Source organism: Varanus komodoensis, unplaced genomic scaffold (genome assembly GCF_004798865.1).
Source record: "Varanus komodoensis strain SLA01 unplaced genomic scaffold, ASM479886v1 scaffold20_1, whole genome shotgun sequence".
NCBI classification, from domain to species: Eukaryota; Metazoa; Chordata; class Lepidosauria; order Squamata; family Varanidae; genus Varanus; species Varanus komodoensis.
In genome coordinates, this window is record NW_025335587.1 from 19,098,619 (window position 1) to 19,124,457 (window position 25,839).

At 53.2% G+C, this 25,839-nt stretch overlaps 2 protein-coding genes across 3 annotated transcripts in view; one reads left to right on the forward strand and one right to left on the reverse strand.

Moving 5' to 3' along the window:
• The first annotated feature begins 264 nt into the window (after positions 1 to 264).
• On the forward strand, positions 265 to 3,169 carry PTRH2 (peptidyl-tRNA hydrolase 2). The gene is made up of 2 exons (XM_044429833.1): positions 265 to 387; positions 2,490 to 3,169. Exon 2 carries the CDS (start codon positions 2,497 to 2,499, stop codon positions 3,013 to 3,015), a length of 519 nt encoding a protein of 172 aa, XP_044285768.1. The 5' UTR covers positions 265 to 387; positions 2,490 to 2,496; the 3' UTR covers positions 3,016 to 3,169.
• Positions 3,170 to 4,642: 1,473 nt separating this feature from the next.
• Positions 4,643 to 25,839, reverse strand: part of CLTC (clathrin heavy chain) — a 56,746-nt gene continuing 35,549 nt past the window's right edge. Inside the window, exons 15-33 of one of the 2 annotated variants that reach the window (XM_044429831.1) lie at positions 23,618 to 23,743; positions 23,119 to 23,261; positions 22,186 to 22,420; positions 21,258 to 21,380; positions 20,997 to 21,142; positions 20,329 to 20,512; positions 18,405 to 18,597; positions 16,263 to 16,420; positions 15,510 to 15,674; positions 14,832 to 14,939; positions 14,551 to 14,718; positions 13,968 to 14,117; positions 13,512 to 13,643; positions 12,645 to 12,755; positions 12,281 to 12,451; positions 11,794 to 12,015; positions 10,691 to 10,711; positions 6,743 to 6,818; positions 4,643 to 6,205 (exon numbers count right to left, since the gene is read on the reverse strand). In XM_044429831.1, coding sequence (XP_044285766.1) covers positions 6,081 to 6,205; positions 6,743 to 6,818; positions 10,691 to 10,711; positions 11,794 to 12,015; positions 12,281 to 12,451; positions 12,645 to 12,755; positions 13,512 to 13,643; positions 13,968 to 14,117; positions 14,551 to 14,718; positions 14,832 to 14,939; positions 15,510 to 15,674; positions 16,263 to 16,420; positions 18,405 to 18,597; positions 20,329 to 20,512; positions 20,997 to 21,142; positions 21,258 to 21,380; positions 22,186 to 22,420; positions 23,119 to 23,261; positions 23,618 to 23,743 — 2,757 coding nt within the window. In that variant the 3' untranslated portion in view covers positions 4,643 to 6,080. The remainder of the gene's footprint in view (positions 6,206 to 6,742; positions 6,819 to 10,690; positions 10,712 to 11,793; positions 12,016 to 12,280; positions 12,452 to 12,644; positions 12,756 to 13,511; positions 13,644 to 13,967; positions 14,118 to 14,550; positions 14,719 to 14,831; positions 14,940 to 15,509; positions 15,675 to 16,262; positions 16,421 to 18,404; positions 18,598 to 20,328; positions 20,513 to 20,996; positions 21,143 to 21,257; positions 21,381 to 22,185; positions 22,421 to 23,118; positions 23,262 to 23,617; positions 23,744 to 25,839) is intronic. The other variant, XM_044429832.1, reaches the window with a different exon arrangement.

Here is a 25,839-nt window from a genome sequence, read left to right on the forward strand (position 1 = left end):
CCCCGCCCCCCGCTTCCGTGTTCCCCGCGTAGGAAAGCCGGGAAGGGGTAAGAGTCCAAAGAATAAACGCGGGACGCCTGGGCCCGGCGCCTTTTCTGGCACCCCCATTGGCTCTTCGCGCTGTCATGTCACGCCTGGCCCGCCCCACGCGCTGGCGAGTAGGCGTGGCGGTGGGCGGGGGCGTCCCGCGTGCGACGCGGCGGGAGGGCGGGGCGCCGTGGCGGCACGCGGGGCTCCAGGATTGGCTGGCCGCATCTATGACGTCGGGGGCCGGCTTGCCGGGTCTTCCCTCTCGGCGGCGGCCAGGCGGGCCCTCGTGCGTGGCGAAGGCGGCGGCGACCCTCAGCACCCGCAGGAGGCCTGGGTCGTGGGAAGGCTGCAGATAAGGTCAAGATAAGTGAATCGATGCAGATTTATGCCAGAGGAGGAAATGCGGGCGGAAAGGGGTTGCTGGCGGAAGATCGCCCCCCCATCTTTGCTTATTGGTGTTTAAAGTCCATGTGTGTCTGTGCTAATTATTATTATTATTATTATTATTATCATTATTATAACATTTCTATGCCGCCCCTTGCCGAAGCCTCGGGGCGGCTTACAGCACAAGAAAATACAATATAAAAATGACAATATAAAATTAAAATTAATAATATAAAATAATTAAAAAATATAAACGATATAAAAGAAGTTATAAAAGAAAGAAAAGCTACAAAAGAAAAGAAGTCTTAAGTAATTAAAAGAAGTAATTAAGTTTAGGTACTGTCCACGAAGGATGGCATAAATGCAGGCCTCAGAGGTGAATACAGTGCCAAGCTTTAGACAGGAAAAATCCAGGAACTCCCAGCATGCTCCAGCCAGCCAAGAATTCTTATGCGTGCTTGCCTGGGGCATGCTGGGAGTTGTAGGCCTTTAAAAACTATCTAAAATACAGAAAAGTTCATCCCATGGTCTGACAGCGCATGCTAAACAGGACTAAAAGCTAATATGTCTAACAAGAAACCAGTACAAAGCCAGAAGTGCCTGATCCTGCCTAATCTTGGTAGCTAAGCACGGTCAGGCCTGTTTGAAATCTGGATGGGTGACTTAATATTGTGAACTGCCCAGAGAGCATTGACTATGTGCAGTATAGAAAAGTAATGAATAATAATAATAACAATAACAACAACAACAACAACACTGCAGTCCCAAGGAGAAGTGACAACCACAGTAAGCCTTAAAGAGGTAGGGCTGCAGGATCTCAGGTATACTTCATCATGGGGAAGTGTGCATGGCTAGTAATTTCAGAGAGCAAACATTTTCCTCTCGCTCATCTGTGCCCCATCAACTCAACAAGCTAAATGCTTGCGGAAATAAAAAGTTCTGAACGAGGCAGGATAAATTAATCATGGAAGGAGAAATGCTGATCTTGCTCGGCACTGGTCTCTCTCATCCGTGTCCTTTCCAAAGCGTAAGTGAAGATGGTTCTGTGTCCCCAGGGATGTAAAATCCAGAAACACATGAGAGGCAACAAAGGGTAATAGACCTGGTATGTTTAACGGTGACAGTCGGCAATTAGTTCCACTTATATAAATATTATGTATGTCATACTGATCGGTTGTTTGCTTAAAACTAACTTGGGTTTACGTACCTGTATTAAAAGAAAACTGACATGAATGCATGTCTGTGTGTAACAGCAGCTAGTTTGTTAGACAGAGGAATTGTACCTCCAAGCATGAATGAAAACATTGCTTTCTCCTTTGCCCATGGAAAGCTGGAAGAAAATGCAAGCATGCCTGTATTTTATCTCTGTGCTGCCTGTGCCTGGAGGTTGTTCAGGAAGGGCAAAAAGGATGAACCGTGTAGAAAAATCTGCAGAAAGCGGGTGTTTTGGAAATCCCTATTATGACAGCTTTATGTCTGCCCCCTATTAGGGTTATAGGTAAGGCCCAGCTTAGGGTTAGGGTTAGAAAAAGCAAGCTTCTTAAGGTGTGGAGATCTGCAAGTTGTTCAGGAGGGGTAGAATATAATGAGCTGTTCAAAATAAAATCTCCAGGAAGTGGATATTTTGGAAATCCCTATTGTGGCAGGTATATTTCAGCCTCTTAGTAGGGTTTGGGTTAGGCTGTATGATCACTGAACAGTTTCTCCTTATGAAAATACTTCAGATGCATCGGGAGCGGAACAGTACATTCCAATGAACCTGTCCTCATTCTGCATTTCTTTTCTGCACATGGAGAATATTCACATTCTTACATTAGCCCTGTAAAGTGGGTAAGATGAGGTGGTTTAAGTACGTGTAACAGTGACTTGCCAGAAAGGGTCTTTGCTAATCCTTATTGGAGATCCCGGGTCTTGGCCTGGGATTTTCTGCAGGCACAGCAGGACCTTTCCACCTCTTTGCTGCAGCCCCCTCCCCAGCTCTTCAGTACACCATGCTGATTGTGAAGGCCGAGACGTCTCATCTTTCCAAATGTGCTAGTAACATTCCAAACGTTTCTTCCACCCTCCATCTCCAGATGCGCCATGGATTATCTTTCCAAGCCTGATCTTCTCAGCATAATCGCTGGAGTTGCCTGCGGAGTATGCCTGGGCTGGAGCATCCGCGCCCGCCTCATCCAGCCATCCAAACCCAGAAAGGCCCCCGTTGCCAGCGAACTGGGCAACGAAGCCAGCGTGATGGGCGAGTCTGGAGATTTCAAGATGGTGATCGTTGTCCGGAACGACCTGAAAATGGGGAAAGGCAAAGTGGCTGCCCAGTGTTCCCATGCCGCGGTTTCAGCCTACAAACAAGTTCAGCGCCGCGACCCCGAACTTCTGAGGCAGTGGGAGTACTGCGGGCAGCCCAAGGTGGTGCTCAGGGCTCCGGATGAGGACACCCTCATGCAGCTCCGCAGCGAAGCTCAAGGGCTTGGCCTGACGGTGAGCTTAATCCAGGATGCAGGCCGCACTCAGATCGCCCCAGGCTCCCGGACTGTCCTGGGAATCGGACCAGGATTGGCTGAGATTGTGGATAAAGTGTCTGGCCATTTGAAACTCTACTGAGTCGGGCATGCCCAGCACAATGGAAATTGGCAGCATGAATTTAAACCAGAAAAGGGAAAGCATACAAATACCCAATGACTATTGAATGCGATCATGTTTCTTCCCCATTGTCCTCTTTTCACATTTGGTATCCATAAAACACCCCACATATTTACCAGGCTGTGCTCTTTTGTTTCAAGCTATTTAAAATATGAGCTTTATGTTTATGTATCTAGAAAGCAGGTGGTGCATTCTTGATGAGGTTTTTCTTTCTTTTAAGAAACCTGAGAAATTGGGTCTTTGAAATCTTTAGTCTGGAAGGGCAAAAGCTTAGCAAGACAGGGTTCAAACTTGAAGCACTGTGCAGGGGTAGAAATACTCTTCTGGCGTAAGGTGGGAATCCGAAAGTGCTCATGCTGTTTTGCAGAGTGGAGGCTGATGTCAGCTAGGCTAAGCTATCACGACACGGCTGGTTTGGGGTTTTTTGCTGGCAAAATTTATACTTGTCTGTGCCTCCTTGCGGGCTGTCTTAGCATAGAGTCTCAGTCCGAGTAGTCAACTCAGCAGACAAGGTCAGCAGCACTGGGAACACCTCCCTGCAAAGGGAATTAATTGGATTTGCAACTGGGAAGTTCCCACCATTACTGCTTTGTGCACTTGGGAGATTCTGTCAGACCTGAATCAGAATTACTTTGGGTGTTTTTCACAAGAAAGTAGGCAACGGAGTTTGTTCAGTACTGTGGGAGAGTAAGAGCAGACCAACATCAAAACCAGCCGCTGCAGTTTCATTGCAATTGCCTCAACTTGAAACATTCGTGCAAGAAAGCATCTGATGCAACCTCCTGAAACGAGGCATGTTGTGTTTCTTCCTTAGCAGCCTCTGATCAAGTCCAGCCTTTCAAACAGAAAAAAGAAAAGTGGAAATTGAATATAGGCTGCCCTCTGCTGGCTTCTGTGCCCAACCTGGTTCTGTTTTTATATTCAACCCTTTAAGCAGCACAGGGACTTTGGTTTGGGAGCAACTTGTAAGTAATCTAAGGAGATGTGACAATCTTGGAAGCTGCTAGAAGTGCAGTTGGAGCCCTTCCCTCTGTGGAGCTGAGGGCAGAGTACAAATCTGGCTTCCCAATTAGCTGACGACCTTGGGAGCTTGCATGGACTGAGATAGCAGCCTTACGCACCCCGTACTCCAAGCAGGAGTTTAGACCCATCTCTCAAAGTCACAGTATTTATAGGAGGCGCTCGTTCATGGAGACAAGCTGGGAGAGCTGGGTCCTGGTCTTCTTCGCTCAGCCATGCAGCTTTGAGCTGGTCACTGACCCCCGGCCTAGCTAAGGTGGAAAGGATACACATGAAGACGACTCCCATGCGTAGGTTCTTTGCAACTGGCCATGGAGGCCAGATTGCCAACACCACAACCTAATACTCGACTCACGGTTACCTAATATTTTCATGTCAGGTGAGAGAGTTGGACCAGGGACCTTCTGGTTTCTTCTAACAGATACATCACGCCAACTGGTGTTTATTTGCCCGTTGTCTTTTGAGTTATAGGAGACAGACTTAAAACTGCACGAAATTACATGGATTGCTTGCTCCGACAGCTGAGTATCATTTGCGCGTACAAACATGACAGTAACTCAAAGCAGCATTGAACATTGAAGTCATTTTTATTTTGAAGCTAAATATATTAAGGCAACTTAACATACCTATAACATGATCTTTTTTGCCAGATTTTTAAACTGGAAACACTCAAAACTACAACCCTAAAGAGGTTTTTTTTTTTTTCTTCGCCTGGATAGAAGATGCTTTCATTGGCCCAGCTGTAGCCAAATGCTGAAAAGTGCCTTCATCCTGCTCCTATCCCATATATAGTTCCAAGTATTTATCAGACACATCTCAAGTAATCTCTTCAGTGCAAGTCACCTGCCAATATAATCTCCATAGGAACAATTTGGTATTTTGCTAAGTTGCTGGTCCCTCCCTTTTGACCCAAAGAACACTGTTCAACCTTTTGTTATTTTGAGGCCAAGCATGTACATGGAAAAGGAGTTTGAAAAGAGATACATACTGAAAAACTACTATAGAGTATGTCCACAGTCCGGTAATTTATTTTTTTCCAATTTGAGCCATTGTAAATTGCACAAACAAAACTGAACACAATTGGGTTCTGCCCCTGCACCCGTCCTGCCCAAATTTCTCTTTCTTCTGTACACTCGGGAAGAAAAAAAGTGATCTTGAACATCACAATACCCAACAAACACAAACCTCAAGGCAGGGTTAGTCAAATACACGCGAGGTTGGATTTACGTTGCTCCCTCTTGTTCCTCAATGGAAAGTAAGAATGGTCCCCACAAAAAAGCACAGGGTACAGTAGCACAAGAGAAGGGTCGTCTGTTTACATACGGAGTGAGCAAATGCTAGAGTTCTCTCTACAACTAACTGCAAACCTGCACAGGTTAAGAGGGAAATCTCTACTAGGTTTGTTTCTTCAATATTCAGGAAATGTTTCTGTACGCATCTTTTTAAGATCGTTTTTTTAAGAGCTAAGCGATCCGACTGGGGCAGGATATGCCAATTAGTGTTTCAACTCCAACTACAATTCTCTTTCCGCTGTAGCTTTTTCCACCTCCTTCGGAATATACAATGAGACTTTTAAATGCATTTTAGGATAAGACGGTACATATTTGCAAGCTGCTCACATACACTGAACTTAAGAGTTTCGATAAGAGTTTAAACGTTACAGAGTGCAAATCGGAATAGTCACAGAAGACTGCCGTTAATGTCAAGATGCAGTCTTGCCAAAAAAAAGGGGGGGGAGGGGGGAGAAAGCCCCACTTGAACATTTCAAATTATTCTCATTTGAAAGAAGAGCAAGATCTAAGTGACATGGAATGTGAATAAAAAAAAAGGATTATGCAGAAGTGGGATTTAAGGAGCTTGCGCTGGTGGAGGGAAGGGGGAACGAACGAAAACGCAGTCCTTCATGAAGTAAAGATTACAAGGACACCGAGGTTTTTCCCTGTCGAGTTGAAGTGGGAGGGACGGTGGAGTTGCAGCGAATCAAAGCTGGCTCTGGACTTGCCTTATTACATAGTGTACCCAAAGCCAGGCTGAGGTTGCCCGTACGCAGGTGCGGTGTAGCCATACCCAAAAGGTGCTTGCGGGGGGACTGCGACGCTGGGGCCCGCTGTCAACATGAGCTGGGGCTGACCTGGTGGGGAGGAAAGGGAAACAGGCGGGCAGTTAGAAGCAGGAGTTCCTGCCGAGCGAAACAGCCACGATTAAACCTGTGTGACGAGCTCACGCTGGTTTCTGGAGGAGCAGCTTAACCTGGCTCGTAGATCACGCGCGGGGCATCTTGGCAGAAGGGCTGCCTCCCCCGGAACGGCAGTCGTGCCCGCTTCCCCTTGCGAGGGCTTCACATCCAAATTTTATTCTGGAGAAGCTTCTCCAGCCCCCCGTTCCAGAGATGGGCGGCACAAAAGGGACAAGGCCAAAGCCGAAACCCATCCACATGCCTCTGGCCATGGAGAAAGCCTCAGCGGGAGGCATCCTGGCCTCCGAGAAAGGAGGTGGAAACAACACGAAAGCCAGCCGGAACAGAACCACCCGTGGAGGAGAGAAGGTGCATGGCCCCGGGGAGCGGACACCACCTTCTGTGGAACCCGTGTGGGTCTGTGGGCATGGCCCCTGCGCGTGCCCCGTGTGAAACCGGAAAATAACCCCGCAGAACCCAGCGGGCCGTTACCATAAACAATGGGCTGTGTCTCTGTGGCCTGCTCTTCCTCTTTCCTCAGCGACTCTGAGGCATCCAGCTTGTCCACCTGCAGCAAACAGAAAATCCCCAGTCATCAGGCAAAGCGGATCGCAACGCTCCCAAGGCCTACGTTTTCTGGCAGAGAAGTGGAAAAGCCTTCAGTGGGCGTGAAACACAGTCCGAGAGAGGAGACCACGGGCAAAATGTGCGGTGGGCGGGGTGGAGGAGCAGGCTGCTACGGCGACTGCCTCGAGCACACCTCTGTGTCGGGAGACGCGTCCAAGAAGCGCTGCTGGCGAGCCTCTCGCAGAGAGGGAGGCCTGGCGGCAGGGCGCCTCGTCGGGTTAAACTTCTCGGGCGGCCCTTCCGTACCTGGCGCTCTGCCTGCAGTCTAGTGCATCTGGAGAGCACCGCGTGTTCAGTAACCTGTTACGGCCGCATCCTGCACAAGCCCCCTAAGCGGTGGTGCCAGTGACACGGACTTGTTTCCGAGCCACAGGCTGGACGGAGGGCGACGCACAACCAAACTGCAGAGGCCTTGGCCCTTCTTTGTCTGAAGAACAATACCCAAGCCCCTCCTGGGCTTGCATTTTCTAATGGAAACCAGCAGGTCTGCCTTCTCATTCTCTGTGAGAATGTGTCATGTGCCCAGCTAAATCATCTGCTTATCTGCACACACACCTCTTAGCTAAGCCAGGTGATCTACTCGGCAACTCAAAGGACCACAACGACACAACAACCATGTGGCTATCCATTACGGCATCTCCCTCTTCAGTGAACACGGCAGTTTCTGGGGCCACACGGCCTTCTAGGGTGCCACCGACACTGAAATCCATGAATACTCAAAGGGCAGGAATTTGCTTTCTACCAAGGTCAGGTCACTACCCCATCCAAGTGCCCCTGCAGTAAGGTCTGACCACAGCTTCCATCATCCTCAGCCAACCCAACACTGGTGCTGGAGGCAGATATCTGGTGGCCGGCTGGTGGTAGCCTTCCGGGATCTCCATCAGAGCAGGTCCTTCCCTCGTTAGCTGCTACCCGATCCTTTAAAGATGTGGAGCGGGGCTGGGGGGGCTGCCTTTGAAACCTTCCACTTTTCGATTCCAGCACACCAAGATTCCGTCTCCAGTGCTACACTCTCAGATCGAACTGATGTCAGCTAAGAACATGGGGGGAAGCGTGGCTCTCTCAACCCCTCAGGTCCCCCACCCGCTTTGCGAGAGCGCGACGCGAGAGGGAAGCGGTGTCGTTCCACCAGCCCTGCTGGAAGTCTACGCAAGTGTTCCCCTCTTCCGTTCCCCAACGGCTTTCCTGGTGTGTGGTGACTTTTTAGATTGTGTACTTGGAGGTAGGGTCAAGTCTTATTTAACAGATAGTCTGAGATGCTCCCGGAGCTTCTTTGGCTGAGGAGCAGAATAAGGATCCTTTAAAAATTGAGCATTTCGGTCTCAAGATGGACTTCAGGGCCTGGAAGGCTCCATGCAAAATGCTCAAGGTCATGACCTCTTTGATGGGGAAGCCAAGTCGACGAGATTAAATCTGGCCATAACCTTAATATGGAGATCCAAACCAGCCGCGCAAGCAACACAAATGGAAAACTGAGCAAGCTCTGAGACATTCTCCTCTAAGAACAGAAAGGTGTGGGGGGGCCTGTGGCCCCAAACCAGGCTTGCTGACCTGCCTGTTCGGCTTAGTAAGCAAGCAGCGAGTACCAGAGCAAGCTATGGCTGGAGAGGCGAATACTTCGCCAAATGCGCCACACTGAAGCCTACGTGGATCCGATGGCCGATTCAAGAAATTCGCATGGTGTCACTCTGGACCAAGCTGGATGCCCACCGACTGTCGTATTTCAGTCCAGATGCACAGCAGCTGCATCTGGGGAGCAAAACTGACAAATTGTTCGAGGGACCAGCCTCACAGCGTTTGAAGGAACGCCCAAAGTGCTGGGTTTGCTGAATTCGCAGGCGTGTGGTCCGCCAGGTGCCGCCCTTTCCAGGATCCCTCATCACTGGACAAGGGCTGGTGGGAGGGGCAGGCCAAAGCACCCAGGGGGCCACAAGCGGTCCCCCCCACCGCCTCCCCAAAGAGGAGGCGGGAAGGTAGTGACGCGCCATTCCCCCCACGCCGAGGGCCAAGCCACTCGCTTGGCACGGGCGGCACATGGGAGGCTGTGGTCTAGGACCCCCCTTTGGAGTATAAGCGAGAGAGACCGGAACGTGGTCCCTTCGGCACCACGTCAGGCCCGCTCAGCTAGCTACACTCTCTCACTTCCGAGTAAGCACACACAGCACAACGCACACCAAGGGCAGGCGACCGTATCCAACCGCTCCTTTGCCCGCCTCGGAAACTGCCCCGCTGGGCGACCCTGGGCCCGTGTGGGTTACGAAGCAGGTTACAATGAAGAAGTGCCAGAACAGACGTGAGCATCTCAGGGGCTGAAGCACAGACAAGACAGAGGAAGGCATGCTGAGCAACGGGGGTGGCTGGCTCCGTCCGGGCCATTTTCAGGACCTGTCATTTTTTGGGGGGCGGGGGGAACCTCTGCTCAGAGGGTTGCTACGAAGCACACGGTCCTGAATTCTCCGCTAGTAGACAGATGCGACCTCGTTTTAAAAACCAAAACAGAAAAACTGTTGAGGAGGGGGCAAGAAAAGCTGGCCTTTCCATAAACCACAGAAATGCCCTACTGACAGGTTTATTAAGTGTATACAACTGCATTGTAAAAAGGCTTTTCCACAAAGACTGCAATGAACTGCAGGGGAGAGAGTAAGAAAGAAAGAAAGAAAGAAAAAAGAAGGAAAGGAAGAAAAGAATCACATGCGGTCAATGTTTTCATAAATATACAGAGGTGCTAGATGTGCATGGAAAAAAGGCAAAAGAACTGAAGCCGAGAGTGAGGCTGCAAGAGGTCGGCCACGCAGGCTCCCTCCCCCACCCCGAAACAAGGTCACGGCACACAGCCCCCTCCCCACAGCAAGGCTTGGCAGCTTCAGGGAACGTGAGATGGGTCATCGCAATGGGCAGTCGGACATGCTCAGTTGGAGAAAGCAAAGACGGCCGTTCGTTTCCCTTTTTTCACATCACACTTGTACTGTCTGACTAGCTGCTGAAGGACTTCTACGCGACCCCATCGGCCCTGGGGCTTAGCGGGGGAAGCAGGCCAATTCCCCAATTTTGAGGGGTGGATCGGTTTCCCAGACTTTCCAGAAGATGGTCTTTCCAAACCCCGTGAAGCCCGGCAGCCGGGAGGAGAGGTTTGACTTTGCGGGCAAAGGGCTTTGCGCTGAAAAGTATATGCAGCGAGATGCCCACACGCTTTTGGCTGCAAGGTCAGGCGGCCCACGAAACAGGCCTTGAAGGGGGGTGGGGGTGATGGGCTTGGAGAAGCCAGCTGGAACCATGGGAAGTGGAGGCCTGGCCGAACGCTTGGGGACAGTCTCTAAGCAGCTAGTGTTTTCAGTGTTGCCTTTGGGCAGCGAGACACATTAGTAAGACTCAAGAGATCAGGCTTGGATCACAGTCTTCTCTAGGAAGCCCCAAACTCCCCCCCCCCCTTAAGACCCCCCCCCCACCGCCGCTGAACGTCAGGGAGTGCCACTAAAAGGCGGCAGTGGCATGCAGCACCGGCTTTCTTTCCGCAAGCTTCCTGGGCTCAGGGTGCAAGTGGCTAGCAGTCTCCCTTGAAACTGTGATCCAAATGATCGCTTCCACAGTCCTGGAGAGAGTCTATTAGCCAATTAGTGTCTACTGTTTCGTCCTACGGCTTATGACTATGGTTTCAACTTGCAGAGGCTTTAGTGAGATTTTGTTCAAGGGCGGGCGGGCGGGCAAGAAAGCAGTAGCAGCAGTGTAGTGAAGGTAGGAAGGAGGGAAAAACCCATGCAGACATCCTTAGACTTAGGCCTCCAGACTTAAAGATGGAAAAGAATCAACTTTCACCTTTTCCTTTATTGTATCAACCTGCAAAGGAATTCAGAAGGTGCAGCTTAGAGAAAAAAAAAAAACCACACACACACGCACGCACACACGCACTCTATTGTTGAGCATTTGAGAATCAGCAGAGAGCAAGGGAGCAAAAACAAAGCAAAAACTAGGCCGAGGAACCCACAGCGGCCTCCTGGGAAACACCAGCTGCAGCACACCCGAGCCCGACTGCCGGACTCCGAGCCCGACTGGCGTCACGAGGTCCCGTTGTGCTCGGCCGCGATCGCGTTCCAGCCCAGAATTCCCCAGCGGCCGCGGCCGTCAAGGGGGCCGCCTCTCCCCGCACTCACGCTCAGGGGATGCAAGCCCTCCTGCAGCGCTTCAGCTGCGCTTCTGACAGGACACCGCCCTGCACGCCTCCCCACCCCAATCTAAACCGTTCACACAGCGCTTAGAACCCCCTGCTCTCTGCCGTCGTGATTCTGCAGTAAAAGCGTGGCCAGCCACCCCTTCTTGCGCTTTCTTTTTACCAATGTCCTCAGTAAAGCAAAAAAGAAAAAGTGTACAGAACGGGCAGTAAAGCCAGGCCTGCAAAGAGCAGACTGGCGACAGGTAAAAGGCAGTGCTGCCTAGGGGGCCCAGCACTAGATAGATAAATAATAAACCTCAGAAGAGCTCTCTGTCTATCTGACACCCTGCACGCTGCTCTGTGCCTGCCTGAACGACAGCGACTGCCGATGCAAAAGACAGTGGGAAGGCCAGAACCATCTCTCGGGCCTCGGGGGGAGCCCCCCTGCCAAACGCAGCCTGCTCTCCAGACTAACCCCTCGTGCGGCGACAGCGGGCCTACAAGCTGCAGTCTTTCTCCTGATCCTGGCAGCGCAGGATGGGCAACCCGTTCACCAGAAAACAGGCCACTGCCCTGCCCGCCGGGGCACGACCGCGCGAGCTGCTCCGAAGACCGCCTGATCCGAAAGCTACCCCGGGGACGAACGGAGCGCGCCAACGTGGACGGGGGCGCCGGGAGGCCGGCGTGGGAGTGGGTGGCGTGGACGCGCGTGCCGTGGCTCGGGGGCGCAGGAGGGGGCCTCCGCGGGTTCCGGGGGCGCTGGGCTTACCTTGCTCAGGTATTCCTTCATGACCTGGATGAAGTAGGGCATGGCGAAGTCCATGATGTTGTGGCTCCAGGCGGTTTCCAGGACCACGTCCGGCCGGAGGAGATCGTAGCACGTGAAGAGGCAGGCCCCGAAGCACTCCTGCTTGCCCTCCTGCAGGAACCACTGCAGCAGCTCCTCGGCCAGCTCCGTGTCCTTGGACTCGGACGCGTACTGCATGGCATCCTGGGAGGGAAGGGAGAGCAGCGTGAGGGGGGGCGGGTCCCGAGCCTGGTGGGGCGGGGGGGGGGGGGGGGGGGAATGGCCATTCTCGTTACGGAGCACTCTGGGCTGGGAAAAGCCATCCTAAACGCAAGAACTTTGCCGGCCACGGTGGTGAGGACAGCTCAGGCCCACGCAGGACCCCTCTGCGCCCCTACCAAGCTCCTTCGTTCCCCTTGACAGGCAGACACCCCCCCCCCCCCCCCCGCGAGCCCCTGGGCGGCATTACCTTGTACAGCCGGTCCTTCTTGCAGAGCTCCACACTTTGCTTCCAGCGGTTGTTGCCTTTGAAAAGGTAGGCGGCGATCCTCCGGAACTCGATCAGCTCGTGCTTCTCGAGGCGCTGCGCGAGGGAGATGTTGTCGAAGTTGTCGTAGGCGTCTATCGATGTCCTGAGGGCCTGGGTGGGGAGAGGCAACACGGGTCAGCTCTTTCCAAGTGGCACTTTTGACCCCAGCGGGCTCCCGACAGCCAGCTGGGGCACCGTTTCGAGCCCAACTTGCACCGAGAGCGCTCGGGGCAGATGGATGCAGGAGCTGGCATGAGTCTCGGCTTCCCGAGAGAAGCCCTTCTGGCCCCAAAAAGCTCTCTACCTGGTAGTCTTCCTCTGAGATGAAGAGGTTGTTCAGGGACTCGTTCACCGACTTGTTATTGTGGTTCTGGACAGAGCGCAGGTAGGGCTTCACCAGTGGAAGCTGTTTCACCTGTCGACCGAGAGAGAGAGAGAGAGGGCGCTACGTAACGCACCCAAAGCATTCCAGAGCTGCTGCACCGGGGCAGAGGGGTGACGCAGCGACTGCCGGAGAGCTTCTGGCCCCGCCGCTGCCACAGCGGATCCAATGCCACCGGCGTATTCCACACCCCAGCTGCAGCTCCCCGGTGAGAGGGCTCAGACCAGGCAGGACTTCAGCAGCATACGGCTCTTCACCAAACCGGGGACCAGCATGGGCCTCACAAATGCCTCCCTTTCCCATTTATCAACCCACGGCCTGCTGGAAGTTCTCCGTCGTGCGTGAGAGCGAGCGAGCACACATGTCTCTGACAGCCTAGTTCTCATTAGACCTTGGGTCAGAAAAACCCACACGGCTTCAGTTAGTTCTGCAGTTCTGGTGTGGCACCGGACAGGTCTTTCCTGGCAGCCCATTTTTGAAAGTCTAGAAATCTCAGTTCACGAACAAGTCCCGAAGAAACTTTTTATTTCACAGCTCTCTCTCTCTCTCTCTCTCTCTCTCTCTCTCTCTCTCTCTCAAACACACACACACACACACACACACACACACACACACACACACACACACGGAATTCCATGCACCATTCAGCTTTAAGGCTTGTCCACAAAGCAAGAAACACACTCCAGGCTTACCGCAAAAGGGGATACATTTTGCCATGACCGCTAGAGCAGAGAGAGAGGGTGACGCACACGCCCCGGCCCGCCACAAGCCATCAAGGGGAGCTCCTACCTTGCTGAAGAAATTGACTGCCCGGGTGTGATCGAGGCGGGGAGACAGCACCATCAGCAAATCGTTGAGCAGCAGGGGCTTGAACTCCAGGTAGAACTGGATGGCTTTGTAGTACAGCTCCACATTGGCCACCTGTGGGAAGGGCAGGCAAGCCGGGAACAGTTGCCAAGAGGGCAGCAGAGCGAGCGGCCAAGAGGCGGCCACCGGCCCAATTCACCCCGGGACAAAAGCACTCTTCCCCCAAAGCCACGTCCCTCCTGGGAGCGGCTCCTGCACCCGAACCCCATCGCCCGGCCCCGATAAACACGGCACACGTCTCCTGCGCGTGCGTCGCTCAGGTGAGTTCTTCGCTAAGAACACCTTCACGTGCCACAAAGTACTGGTGGGGGGGCGGGGGGGCCTCCACGCAGGAGACGCAACGGAACAAGCGGGAGCCGGCCGGGAAACAGGCGGCACCTTGGTGATGATGTCCTTGAACTGCCCTTCCTTCCAGGCATCCGTCGGGTGGTTCATCATGGTGATGATCGCGTTGTCATATTCCTCGTATTTATCATAGAGGAAGACCAGCTCTCCCCACAGGTGTGCTTGCTCAGCCGCCCGTAACACCTGCAAGGAGCGAGAAAGGGGCCTGGGTCTTGGCAGCCGGCAGACTTCCGAGCCCCCGGCACTGCACCGTGCGCAGATCCGAGCCCGCCGGCCTTCTCCATCCGGACGTCAATACAGAAGCCCTGGCCAGTTCACAGCGAAGGGCAGGCAGGGAGCCACCTCTTGTGGTGAGGTTCCTTGAGCGGGAGACACTTCCCATCGCCTTGCCCCCGGGGCCTTCCGCGTGCAGAGGAAGGGCCCTTCCGTCAGGCCATGGCCTTCCCCCAAATTGGGGAACGAGCCCCCGCTCATCCCTAGCTCATGCCCTGCATCCGTTGTACTGCACCTAAGCTCCCAGCCTCCGTCCACAAGGGCCTCCCGGTCTTTCTTTCCTTCTGCACCTGAGCCTTCTCTTCGGCTCTGCCCGGCCGCAGTGTCAGAAAGAAGCACGTACCTTGGGAATATTGACGCGGGACCAGAAGAGCTCCAGGTGCTCCCTCATCTTCTGGGGCTTGAATTTTGAGTAGAGGATGGCCAGTTCCGTGAACATGCCCATATGGGCCCGCTCCAGCCCCAGGGCCGCTTCCAACATGGTGATCAGCTCTTCGAAGTAGCCACGGTCCTCGGAGGGGAAAGAGAGAGGGATACATGTCAAGCCTCCGGAACAAGCCGCTTTTTTGGAAAGGCAAACGGTGCGGCAGGTCTGGGAAGGGCGCAGATGCTTTCTGCCGTTACCTGGTAGTAGTTGATGAGCTCCTCCAGCTCGTCGGCATGCACGACGATGTGGAGGCCACACATCTGGGCTAGACGGAACTCCTTCCCGTCGACGCAGGCAAAGCAAACCTGGAACGTTGAAGCCGGATATTAGTGCTTGGAGAAAAAGCAAGAGGAGGAGAGGGTCCTACCGTCAAACCTCCACACGAAAGCCAACCGGATTGGGATCCGAGGAGCCAACTTCTCCAATGCTGTCACCTTTCACATTTAAGAGCTTGACTGAAATTGGTTTAATTTTGTATACTGAATTTTTATGTTGCATTTCATTCTCCCCATTTCCGGTTTGTAATGTGAAGAATTGCGGAGACCTGCCCAGACTAATTCCAGCTCTTGGCCAGGGCGGAAATAAAATAATCACAATCATTGTCTGCGATTCTCTTTGGCCTGGTAAGCATTCCGTGAGAATGCCGGAAAGAAGGAATGCTCAGGAACACTTTTCTCTTCAACTGACAGTCTGCTTCCTTTGACTGCTGCCCCACCTTTGCTCAGAGGCGCCTGGCGTCACTTATGAAAGCTCTCCCCCCACCCCTTTCATCGCCACGATGACCCTTCGAGGTAGGCCAGACTGAGGAGGCACACCATCCTGGCCTGAGCGAGTCCTGAAAGCTAATGACACGCGGCAGGAAACGGAAGCCCCACCTCCTTCCAAGTGCGAGTGCTGTTCGCTTTCCGAGCCCCGTCAACAGCTGCCTGGTACTCCCCAAGGTGAACCAACGTGGAAGCCAAACGGCCAAAGTTGGACACATTGTTGTAGAGGAGTTTGGCTGCGTCGTACATCTTTTCATCGTAGCAACGATCACCGACCTATGGAAGCAAAGGGGCACTGCTTTTATTTCCCATTTTGGCCACGGAGATTAGGCGAGCCGTCGGCTTTCCCTAACTTGAGGCTCTCCAAAAAGGTTGGACGACAACTCCCAGCTTCCCCGGCCAGCCGTGTAGTGATGCGCTACAGACAAACCTATTTTATTAAGAAAACGGCGGTTCACTCGTTTCTCTTATTGCAAGCAAATTCAGAATTGCAGGGATTCACTGGTTCCATTTGTATCCCACCCTTCTCAGAGTAGCAATGCGATTTCTCACCCCTTTAACAACCCCCCCACCCCCCGTGAGGCACAACACACTGCGAGGCAGCAGCTGGCCCATGTCACCAAAACACCGACAGAGCTGAGTGGAGATTCTAAAGCTGGTTCTTCCGAGCCTCAGACAATTCACTCCCACATTCTACATAAAACAGTTCTGATAATGCCGACCCCCCCCCCCGAATTATCTTTGCATCTAAAGCAAGGGGAGAAATTGGTAAAAGGGAAGAATCAGCTCCTCATTCAAGCCCTGCCCACACAGAACGGAACGGAACAAAGCCCTTGATGGCGACGTGGCGAGCCCGATACTCACTTGCTGGATGTGAGCGTTATTCGGGCCATTGATGAATTCTTCCAGCTCTGCCAAGCGGTTTGTCTTCGCCAGCGCGAAAATGAGTTCTGTCTCCACGTAGGACTCCCGGGCCTTCCTGCGGGCCATTTGCAGGTACTTCACGAGCTCTTCCCAGTTTCCTAGGTGGGGAAGCGGGGAGGAGGAGGAGGAAAAAGGCAGCAGGTCATGCTATGGGGACTCTCTGAGAGTCTTGCCCCGCTCGTCTCCGACCAGGCAGAGAACTCCTGGGCCCTGTGGCCATGGCTTCCCAGCCAGAACGCAGCAGAACGGGCTTCCCCGCCCCTTCAAACAGACGGGGCAGCACCCTGGCACGTGCGTGCCCCTGGCGAAGCGGAAGGGATGAACCACCGGCGTCCCGATTAGTTTTTACTCGGGCTGTGTGGGGAGTTCTGTTATAGCCAAAACAGTTGCTCATTCTTGCTGACTGGAACACACGCTTCCTAAAGCCGGCGAGGGGGGGGCGAAATTGGGTCAGCCAGACAATCCGCGGCTTTGTTGTCCGTCCCTCACACTGAGCGAGTCTATTCACACATCTGGGAGAGGATAAAAGCGCTCCGCGTGGACGTGGGGGGCCCCGCTGCTGGGGGGAGCCACCTCTCGCCTGTGCCGCCATGGCGATGGGTTTCAAAGGTAGCCTCCGAAGGAGCCACAGAGACCGCCCTCCAGCAGTTAAGGGGCATGAACGGGGGAGAAGCGAGAGCCGGCTGGGGCCCGGCAAGGACTGCTCCCTGAAGCCAAAGCACAGCCAAGGGGTTCCCACGACCCTGAATCTTTGGCTTCATCCTGGAGGACAACAAAGCATGGGGGGGGGGGGGAATTCTAGAAAGAAAAAAGATTTGACACCGCCCTGCGCCCGCAACCTGCTTCGGGCCAGGCCGCCCCCCAAGAGGCACCAGGCTGCAGTACAACCCTCATTTGAGAAGACAAATTCACCAGCCGGTGGGAGGACAGGGAGCAGCATTCCTTGCCTCCAGAGCAGCGTGCAAAGTGCTGGAGATTTCGAGCCCTCCAGCTTTCCAGAGCAGGGCTGGAAAGCTCCACGTGCAAACCATCTGACATCATGGCGATCGCTGCTGCAGCTTTGCTCAGCCCAGGACTCTCCGTATGCATCATACACGGTTGGCGGTGCTGGCTGGGGGTGACGGGAGGAGCAACCCCAAGCACTGGGAGGGCCCCAGGTGGAGGAAGGCTGACCCACCGGAAGCCCTCCCAGGCCTTCCTTGGGCACGAGTTCAATAATTGCACTGAACCAGAGAGCAGTCCTCAGCCAAGAATGTGGGGCAGGAGCAGAGGAGGAGAGTTAATTCTGCTGCCCTGGCTGGAGCGTGCTGCGGGCTGCCAGATTTTTTCTGCCTCGCATGCATAGGATTCCCCCCTAAAGCCTGCTAGGAACAACCCCCAACAAAGCTTAAAATGGCGAGCTGAAAAACAAACCGAGTTCTTCTTCTTCCCTTCTTGCCTCCCCATCCCCTCTTCTTTGCTTAATATGTCTTTTTACATCGTAACTCCATGGGCAGAGACTATCATGTTTTGCTGGATAGGGTCAGGAATAGGAAAAACCTCTGGCAGCCTTTTAGGCCGCGAAGCAGGATAGGAACACTTTAAATCCATCTATGGAATGTGCTCCCCAGAGAGGTTCACCCAGCGCCATTGTTATTTGTTTTTCGGCACCCGGTTAAGACCTTTTTATTCCAGCGATCTTTTAATGAGTTTTAATATTGTCTTTTCTATGTTTTTAATTGCAGCTAGTGTGGGTCGGGAATTTATTTATGTTATTTATGTTGTTTATCCTTTATATTGTAAGCCATCCTAAGGCTTTTTTGCGAATAGGACGGCATATAAATATGATAGACAGACACACAGACAGAAAAGAAGGAAGGAAGGAAGGTTCTAGTATGTACTGCCAGTTTTACACCATTCCACCTGGATATCATGTACAATTTACAAGTTCTTACACAAAGTCAAAGGTGGAGCAGCAGAAAACATGGTAGGCATGTTGTGAGTGGAGCTGGCTAGAGCTGGGGTCAGACTAGATGGCCCAGGGGACCCCTTCTGACTCGCTCTGTTTCTATGTTTCTAAAATCATAAATTCTGGGCCCTTACCGCTGGTATTGGCAGCCTGGACAACCTCCATGTATGACGAGGGATCGTCTGCTTTGATGTAGGAGTCTATCGCTTCCTTGACCATCCCTTTGTGAAGCTGAGCTTTGGCGAGCTGGCTCCACACGGCGGGCTCGTTGCAGCGCTCGGCAAATTCGTAGGCACGGTCCAGATTCCCAATGTGCTCGATCAAAACCTAGACGAGACCAGCAAAGTTTGCCATTCGGGCCAGGCCTTGTGGCAAAAGGCTTAAGGCAGGAGTTTTATCGGTTATGGACCCAAGAGGAGCACCCGTGGTGCAGAGGGGCACCGGAACTAAGGAACAGGAATTAGGCCTGGCATAGGTCTAAGAAACGCAGGCTGGGTACAGAAGCTTTGGGGCTTAATGACCACCCACGCCGAGCTGGACACAAAGCAGCCTTCCCCAGTCTGGGACGCTCTAGCCGTGTTAGACTACAATACCCATCATTTCTAGCCCAAGTCCTAGAGGGGAAAAAAGGGGCAGAGGCACATGACCATTCCACGGCCGATACTAAAGGTAGGCCTGGAAAACTACCCAGAAATTACATATGAACCCCTCCAAGCTCCAAGACAGGGAAGGACGGGATAAAGGGAATGCAGGTGTTGAATCCGGGTCCCCAGTGCTTTTTGGTTTGGCGTGCACTTTTGGAAATTCAGCAGAATGTTGCAGACACCTGCTGCAAAGCAGGAGCTTGCTCTTTTACACAACGGCTGCTGTGAAGGGTATGGCTGGTCAGCGAACACCCTTTTTCCAGAAGTGATTAAAAGAAAGCCATCTTGTCCAAGCATGAAAGTGCAAGACAGAAGGTTTGGGTTCTTGGCTCTCAAACACAAAGCTACACTTTGAACCCAAGTAAAGACACTGCTGGAGGTTAGCACATCGCTTTGCGACATGGCAAGCTCCCAGTTAATTCTTTTTTCAAAAAGAACATAGCTCAGGCTGGAAGAAATACCTCTGACGGCCAGAAGCAAAGCGTGTTCCAAAAATGCTTCCAAATATGTTAAGTAGATGTTGGAAACGTAAACACACACCGGGTACTTTCTATCATTTGTGGTGGACTTTCGTTAAGGCAAAAAAATATTGGGTTAAAATACACAAATGGCTTGAGGAAATGCTGCACAGACCGTTACCATTTAAACCTGAAGTCTTTCTATTAGGTATTATCCCTGATGACTTTGATAAAGCAAGCTATATATTTAGCTCTACATACAACGACTGTGGCGAGGATTACATTTGCCCAACACTGGAGAAGCGAAGCGCCACCTACGGAAGACTCGATTTTAAAAAAGATTTTGGATTATGTGGAGATGGACAGATTGACTTTGTCTTTGAAGAAGAAAGATACATACTTCTATCAAACCTGGAATATTTTCTATCATTGGTTAGAGAAGCGGGACTATGCGTAGAATCGAATATGGTTGTTGAGTGTAGAAAAGAGTGAGATGTCGACCCAGTGTGTCCAATGCCCTGAATAATTGTTGTTTTAGTTTTGGATTGATAGAGAAAATAATAAAATGTGATTAAAAAAAGAAAGAAGCAAAGCATGTTTGACAAAACCCCCTCGCACGGTCCTCTTTCACAGCATTTCCCCAGAGAGGTCCGCCTGGCGCCGTTGTTATTTGTTTTTCGGCGCCAGGCGAAGACCTTTTTATTTAAGCGGCATTTTAACTGTTAGTATTACTAGATTTTATCTGGCCAGGGCGGCTTATTTTATATTGTATTTTTGTATTTTTAATTTAATGTTTATATTTATTGTAATTGATATTATAATTACTTTTAATTTATTGTTGTAAGCCGCCCCGAGGCTTCGGCGAATGGGGCGGCATAAAAATGTATTAATAAATAGATAAATAAAAAATAAAAAGGGCCGCTCCCAAATCCAAGTACTTGGAACGCCAAGTTTACCTGTACAGCAGACGTGTTGACATCAAACTTCCGGAAGATGGCAAAAGCCTCTTCGAACAGCTCGTTGCTGATGGCAATGTTGGCGATATCCGGGGCGTCGTAGTTGTCCAGGCGATTGATGTATTCCATGACCCGGGTGCGGTCGGCCTTGATGGCTGTCAGGATGAGAAGGTTCTGGAGGTTTCTAGGAAGAAGCCGGAGAGAGCAAGCCATCATTCCAAACAACCCAAGACTTGTGGTGAGGTGCCCAGTTTATTCTCCCATCTCTCTTGCTGAAAGGGTTTCTAGTCTTTTCTGTCAAGGGCAGCATGGCAGGGGAAAGAGGGGATGCAGCCAGCACTGGACCAAGCATGGGTACATCAACTATCTCTCTCTCTCTCTCTCCCCCCCCACCCCCTGCCGATTTTGGCACTGTTCCAAAGCAAGGCCAATTGTGCAATGGTGAGCAATGTCCTGCTTTCGCTGCTGCACAAGGTCAGCCAACACAGAAGATAATACAGGGTGGCTTACTCTCTTGTTGAATTTACATTGTTCTGTAAGTCTTGGCGCCCTCCTTCAACAAGCTGCCGGGCTTTTGAGGTCTCGAAGGCACTGCCCACAAGCTTCCAGGCCTCTCTCTTGGAGTATTATCTGGTGCACGGGGAGGAGACAGAACGCCGGCTACTAACCTATGTTCACTGAACACGGAATTATCGAGAACGATCTTCTCCAGCAGCTCAATGAGTTCATTGGGAAGGTCGGCTGTCATGAAAGCCTTGACTGTAACGGAGACTTCTTCGGGGTCCTGAGTCTCCGAAAGAGCTGTCTGAACAACCTACCAACGGGGGAAGAAAGTCAGGGAGCGAGTTCCTGCAGCTGGCTGCTTGCGGAGCCCCTGCCGGCAACGCTGCAGAAGGGCGAGTCTGCAAAGGGACCCCCGAGAGCGGTACCTGGTCGATCAGGGGCCTCCGGTAAGGGTTGCTCTCCAGCAGCACGCTGGCCCACAGCTCCGGGTCCTTGCGGCGCACCAAGTAACGCGAGAGGCTCTTGAAGAGGGAATTCTCATTGCACACCTGGAGGGCAGAGGAGCAGTCAGTCAGGTGGGGAATCCAGTCTTTTGAAGAGCAGGGGGGGACTGGCACCCAGATCCAGGAAGGGGGGCAAGTTAAGACGCAACATTTGGTCTTCAGGTGTTCTGCCAGGAGCCGGGGGGGGGGGGCGGAGTCCTGCTAGTCGTCATGCAATGGCTCGACAACCTGGCTTTGGCCCACCCCACATCTTGGTCTCCCGTCCCAAACTGTACGAAGCGCAGCAGAAGCTTAGCACCACTGGGACAGTGGGCGATTTTAACATCCTATGGGGCTGCAAAGCGCTTCGCAGCACATCAATGCTGCTTTCACTCTCATCACAGCTACATCCATAAAATCCAGGCCGACGGGAAGCAGTCCGTTCTGCGGTTGCGCTGCTCTGCCCCTCCAGGGAAGCTGCTACAGACACGACGCCCGAGGCCCTCGCCTGTGCCTTTTTAGATCGTACACTTGCAGGGAAGGAGGCAGCTTTGTTTAATCTGCTGCCCTGGGAGCCTCTTCGGCTGAGGAACATCCTAACGACTGATCAGAGTCCCATAACTGCAAATGAGGGGACTCCCCTGCCCGAGAGCGCGAGGACCGGATGAGACGGACACACCACCTGCCCCAGGACACCTCCTTCTGACAGAAGGACCGAGGAGAAGCGGCAGCTGCCGCCTGCTCTTCAACCTCCTCGGCACCAAGAAGAGGTGACGCCACCCCCCAGACCCAGCAGAAGTGGGCCGCATCCCCAGGTGCGGGCCTGGCTTTGGCCGCCCTTCGGTCTCCGACCCGCCCTGGGGCTACGCACGTTAATGAGCTCCTGGTCGCACTGGCCCCGCTCGTACGCCACGCAGGCCAGGTGAGGGTCTCTCTTCTCGCAGTACTTCCCCACCACCCGGCTGTCATAGTAGGGGTTCTCGCGCAGGAATCTTTCGGGGTTGTTGTTGCTGTCGATGTAGATTTTGGCCAGCGCGTTGTGCGTAGCCGGCTCCTCGCAGCCTTCGTGGATTCTGGCTTCCAGCCACGGCAGCAGAAGCTTCAACCTGGGGGAGGAGGAGAAGAGCATTTCGTCCAGGCGGGCCTGAAGGCTGCCTTAAACAAGAGAGAGTTTGCACACCACAGTCCTCTGGAAATCAGCCTTGAAGTACCACAGGGAGCGGCCAGCTTACTTAAGGACAGACGCCGGAGCTAAACTGTCGCCGTGTGGACAGAACCCTGGGCTAACTGGACCTTCGGCCCAATCCAGAACGGCGCCCCTTCCATTTTTAAATGACTGCTTAGACGTGATTCAGGTCGCGAATTAAAGGACATTCTGCCTCATTTGGGAGTGATGAGATGACGAGGGCACCTGGAGCATTTAATGGCAGGCTGTTTTAGCCACGGGGGGCGGGGGGGCCTGTCAGGCCCTTCTGCTCTCAGCACTGCCACGAACTCCCCAGAAGGCTTAAGGCAGGGCTCTGGATGCTCCGCTTCATTTCTCACCCTTCACTTATGATGTGAAGAACCCATGGCTTGGCAGAGCTGGTATAATCCTAATGTGTGGCATCTGCCAGCACGCTTTGGCCACGGCAAAGAAGCTGTTTTGAGGACAGTCCTCTTTGGCCAAGAGCGTTCGCTTACACCAAAATAAATGTGTGTGTCTTTAAGATGCCAGGAGTCTCTTGGCTGGTAACCCCCGCAGGGACCATCCTCCGCCCGGGGAGCATTCTTAAACTCTTCCCCACTGGCCGCACCAAGTTACCTGTTCCTCTTCTCCACTTCTGCAACGAGCTCGTCCGTGGAGAACTGCCCCCTGACCACCAGAATCAGGCTCTTGATGACATCCTCAGAGCAGTCCACATCGAGCAGGCCTCCGATGACCACAGGGAGGCGGCTGGGGTTCACCTACAAGAAACGTGGACCCTCAGTGGGACGGACGGGCACGGGAGAATCGGGAGGTCACTGGCAGGCGTTGTCTTCAGGGGAGCTTCCCAGCTGGGCAAGGGACTCGGGAAGGGAAAGGAACGTGTCAAGGGCGTGCTTCAGCCACGGCACCGTCCCACGGGCCGCGTGGCAGTCTGGTGCACTGTGCCCCCCTGCCTGCAGGGGGCACCCATGCCAAACGGACTTGGGGCCAGCCTTGCTTGCTGTTTTAGGGCCGTGGCGCCATTCCCCGGGTGTATCGGCTCTCGAGAATCGGCAGCCGCGGTCAAGACAGACCAGAAGCGTCCCTCTTCTGGAAGCGGCCCCCTCAGTCTTACCTTTTGCACGTAGATCTCGATGTACTTTTGGAGGTTGTTTCGGTACAGGTACAGCACCAGGTCGTGGACGAAGTCAAAGCGGTCGCAGACGATAATGAGGGGGAGCTGATCCGTCAGCTTCGCTTCCTGCAAAAGGGGAGAAAGCCGCATTTGGATCCCAGCAAGAGCGGAACCGTGCCGTGAACGGCCGGCCGGCTGGCGAGCACAGGCGCTGGTCCACCCCGGGAAGAGACTTGGCATTCAGCTGCCACCTCAAGAGCATCCTTTAAAGGATCTGACCTCGGCTCCATCCCAAGCATACTTTAGGGCCTCGCCCTGCTCCAAGCAGCTACAGGTTTGAGGAGGAAAGCCATCAACGACCCAGCCACGCCTTCTTGGCAAGCTCACAACGGCAGAGACCAGCTTTACAAAAAGCACAGGACGCCAGCGGATTACGGGGCCACGCGAGACGCCAGCGCTTGCTGGCTGCGGCAGCAATGGGGTGGGCAGGATTGACTCTGGGACTGCCGGGCGAAAACAGCGTTTAGGGTCACATCGAAGGGTGGCGTGCTGACTGTGTCCTGCCCTTCCTAACCGAGCCTGCCTGATTACCTGCACTGAATTAATCATTCCCAAGGGACCACAGCGGGTGGGCGGCGTGTTCTTCCTTGCTCCATCTTGGTATTGGGCCAGCCTCAGACGCTGAGGCCAACTAAACTCGGGGAGCTAAAATTTAGACCTGGCTCTAAATGAGTCAGGGCCAAGCCCTGCTTATAAGCCACACATTCAAAATGGCCTAATGAAATCTTAGTCTCAGGCCACATAAAGAAGCAAACTCCACAGGATAACCCCCCCCCCCCCCCCCCAATTAGTTCTTCCTCCCTTCCCAAAGATCCTCTCTGGATAACCTCTTGGATAAACCTCTCTAGGATAAACATACCATGAGGAATCTTTGCCACCCCGAGTTTGGCTGATGTAGCCAGCCTACGCTGGCCCGAGAAGCAACTCAACATACAGGGGGAGCAAAAGGGAGAAACCTGCTCTAACGGTGCTGCCCTTTCTGGCTACTGCAATTCATTAAGTCTCCCTTGGAAGAACGAAGGAACCAGCACCGCTCTTGTCTGCAAGGAGAAAGGAGGCCATGACCACCTGCCCCCTGCCCCCCCGCCACACACACAGGATTGTGTTACAAAAAATAGGGGTGTCACCCAACAGGCACAGCCGCTGTGAGTGCCAATCGCAGGATCTAACCCTATACACAAAAGTGGACACCGAAGGAGGCAGCAGAGTGGGAGGAGCCTATTCTGCTGGATTTACCTGGTACATGTCCTGAATATTCCACAGACACAAGGAACAGCACAAAAGACAACACACTGATCAGAAAACAGTTTGGCTACGCAAGATTTACCACTCCCAGCTTCTCCTCAAGTGCAGCTGCTGGAGTTACCCTAAAAGCACCCCCCCTGAGGGGGGTTCTTTTCCTCTCCTGCCCACCTCCCTCAAAACCAAGATCCATTCCTTGGTAAGTTTCCAAAATGTGGACGCTGTGGGATACAAGCCGCCTGGCTGAGCATAAGGTGTGAGCTAGGGCGGTGTGTTCATGCTGGGGGGGCCCTGGGTCGTCTTGAGGCCCCTCGCCGGGGGTGGCGAGTGCCAGCGAAGGCATGGAAGTCCCCACTGGCCAGACAGCTGCATCCTCCCCTCCGTGCCTGTGATTTGAGCCTCGCTCTAGGGTTACACCGTACTGTTCCACTTCGGGGCACAGCACAGCACGGCGTTCGCACTTCTCGGGACCACGTGCGAACGCACACCCTGCCATGAGGAAGCTACTGAGAGACCCTGAGAAAGGAGAAGGTTCCGGAAAGCACAGCGCGCCCGCTTGTGGGGGCTTGCTCCTGCATTCGCTGGAAGAGGGCAAGACTCCCGAGCAGCCAGAGCAATCCTTCTGCGCTTGTGTGCCAGCTGCACACAGGCAGCCGTGGCAGAGGCGCAGGATTCTACCCTCCTCGAGCGGCCCATTCCAACTCTGCACGAGCCACGGCCTGTGTGCCTTCCCCATCGGGAAGCCCTCCTATACCAGCAATTCATGCAGGAAAGGGGGACTGGCTCTGAGCAAGCTGTTTTTCCTCCTGTTTTGACTCAGAAAAGATTCACCCCCATTCTGACAAGTTTGGGTAACACCGATGGAGTTTGTGCTTTGCTAACGTTGCATTTCAGTGTTTACTAATTTAAAACTTTTCTAG

Bases quoted from the DNA above. Each gene is read 5' to 3' on its own strand.
- PTRH2 (XM_044429833.1), top strand. From the start codon at position 2,497: ATGGATTATCTTTCCAAGCCTGATCTTCTCAGCATAATCGCTGGAGTT.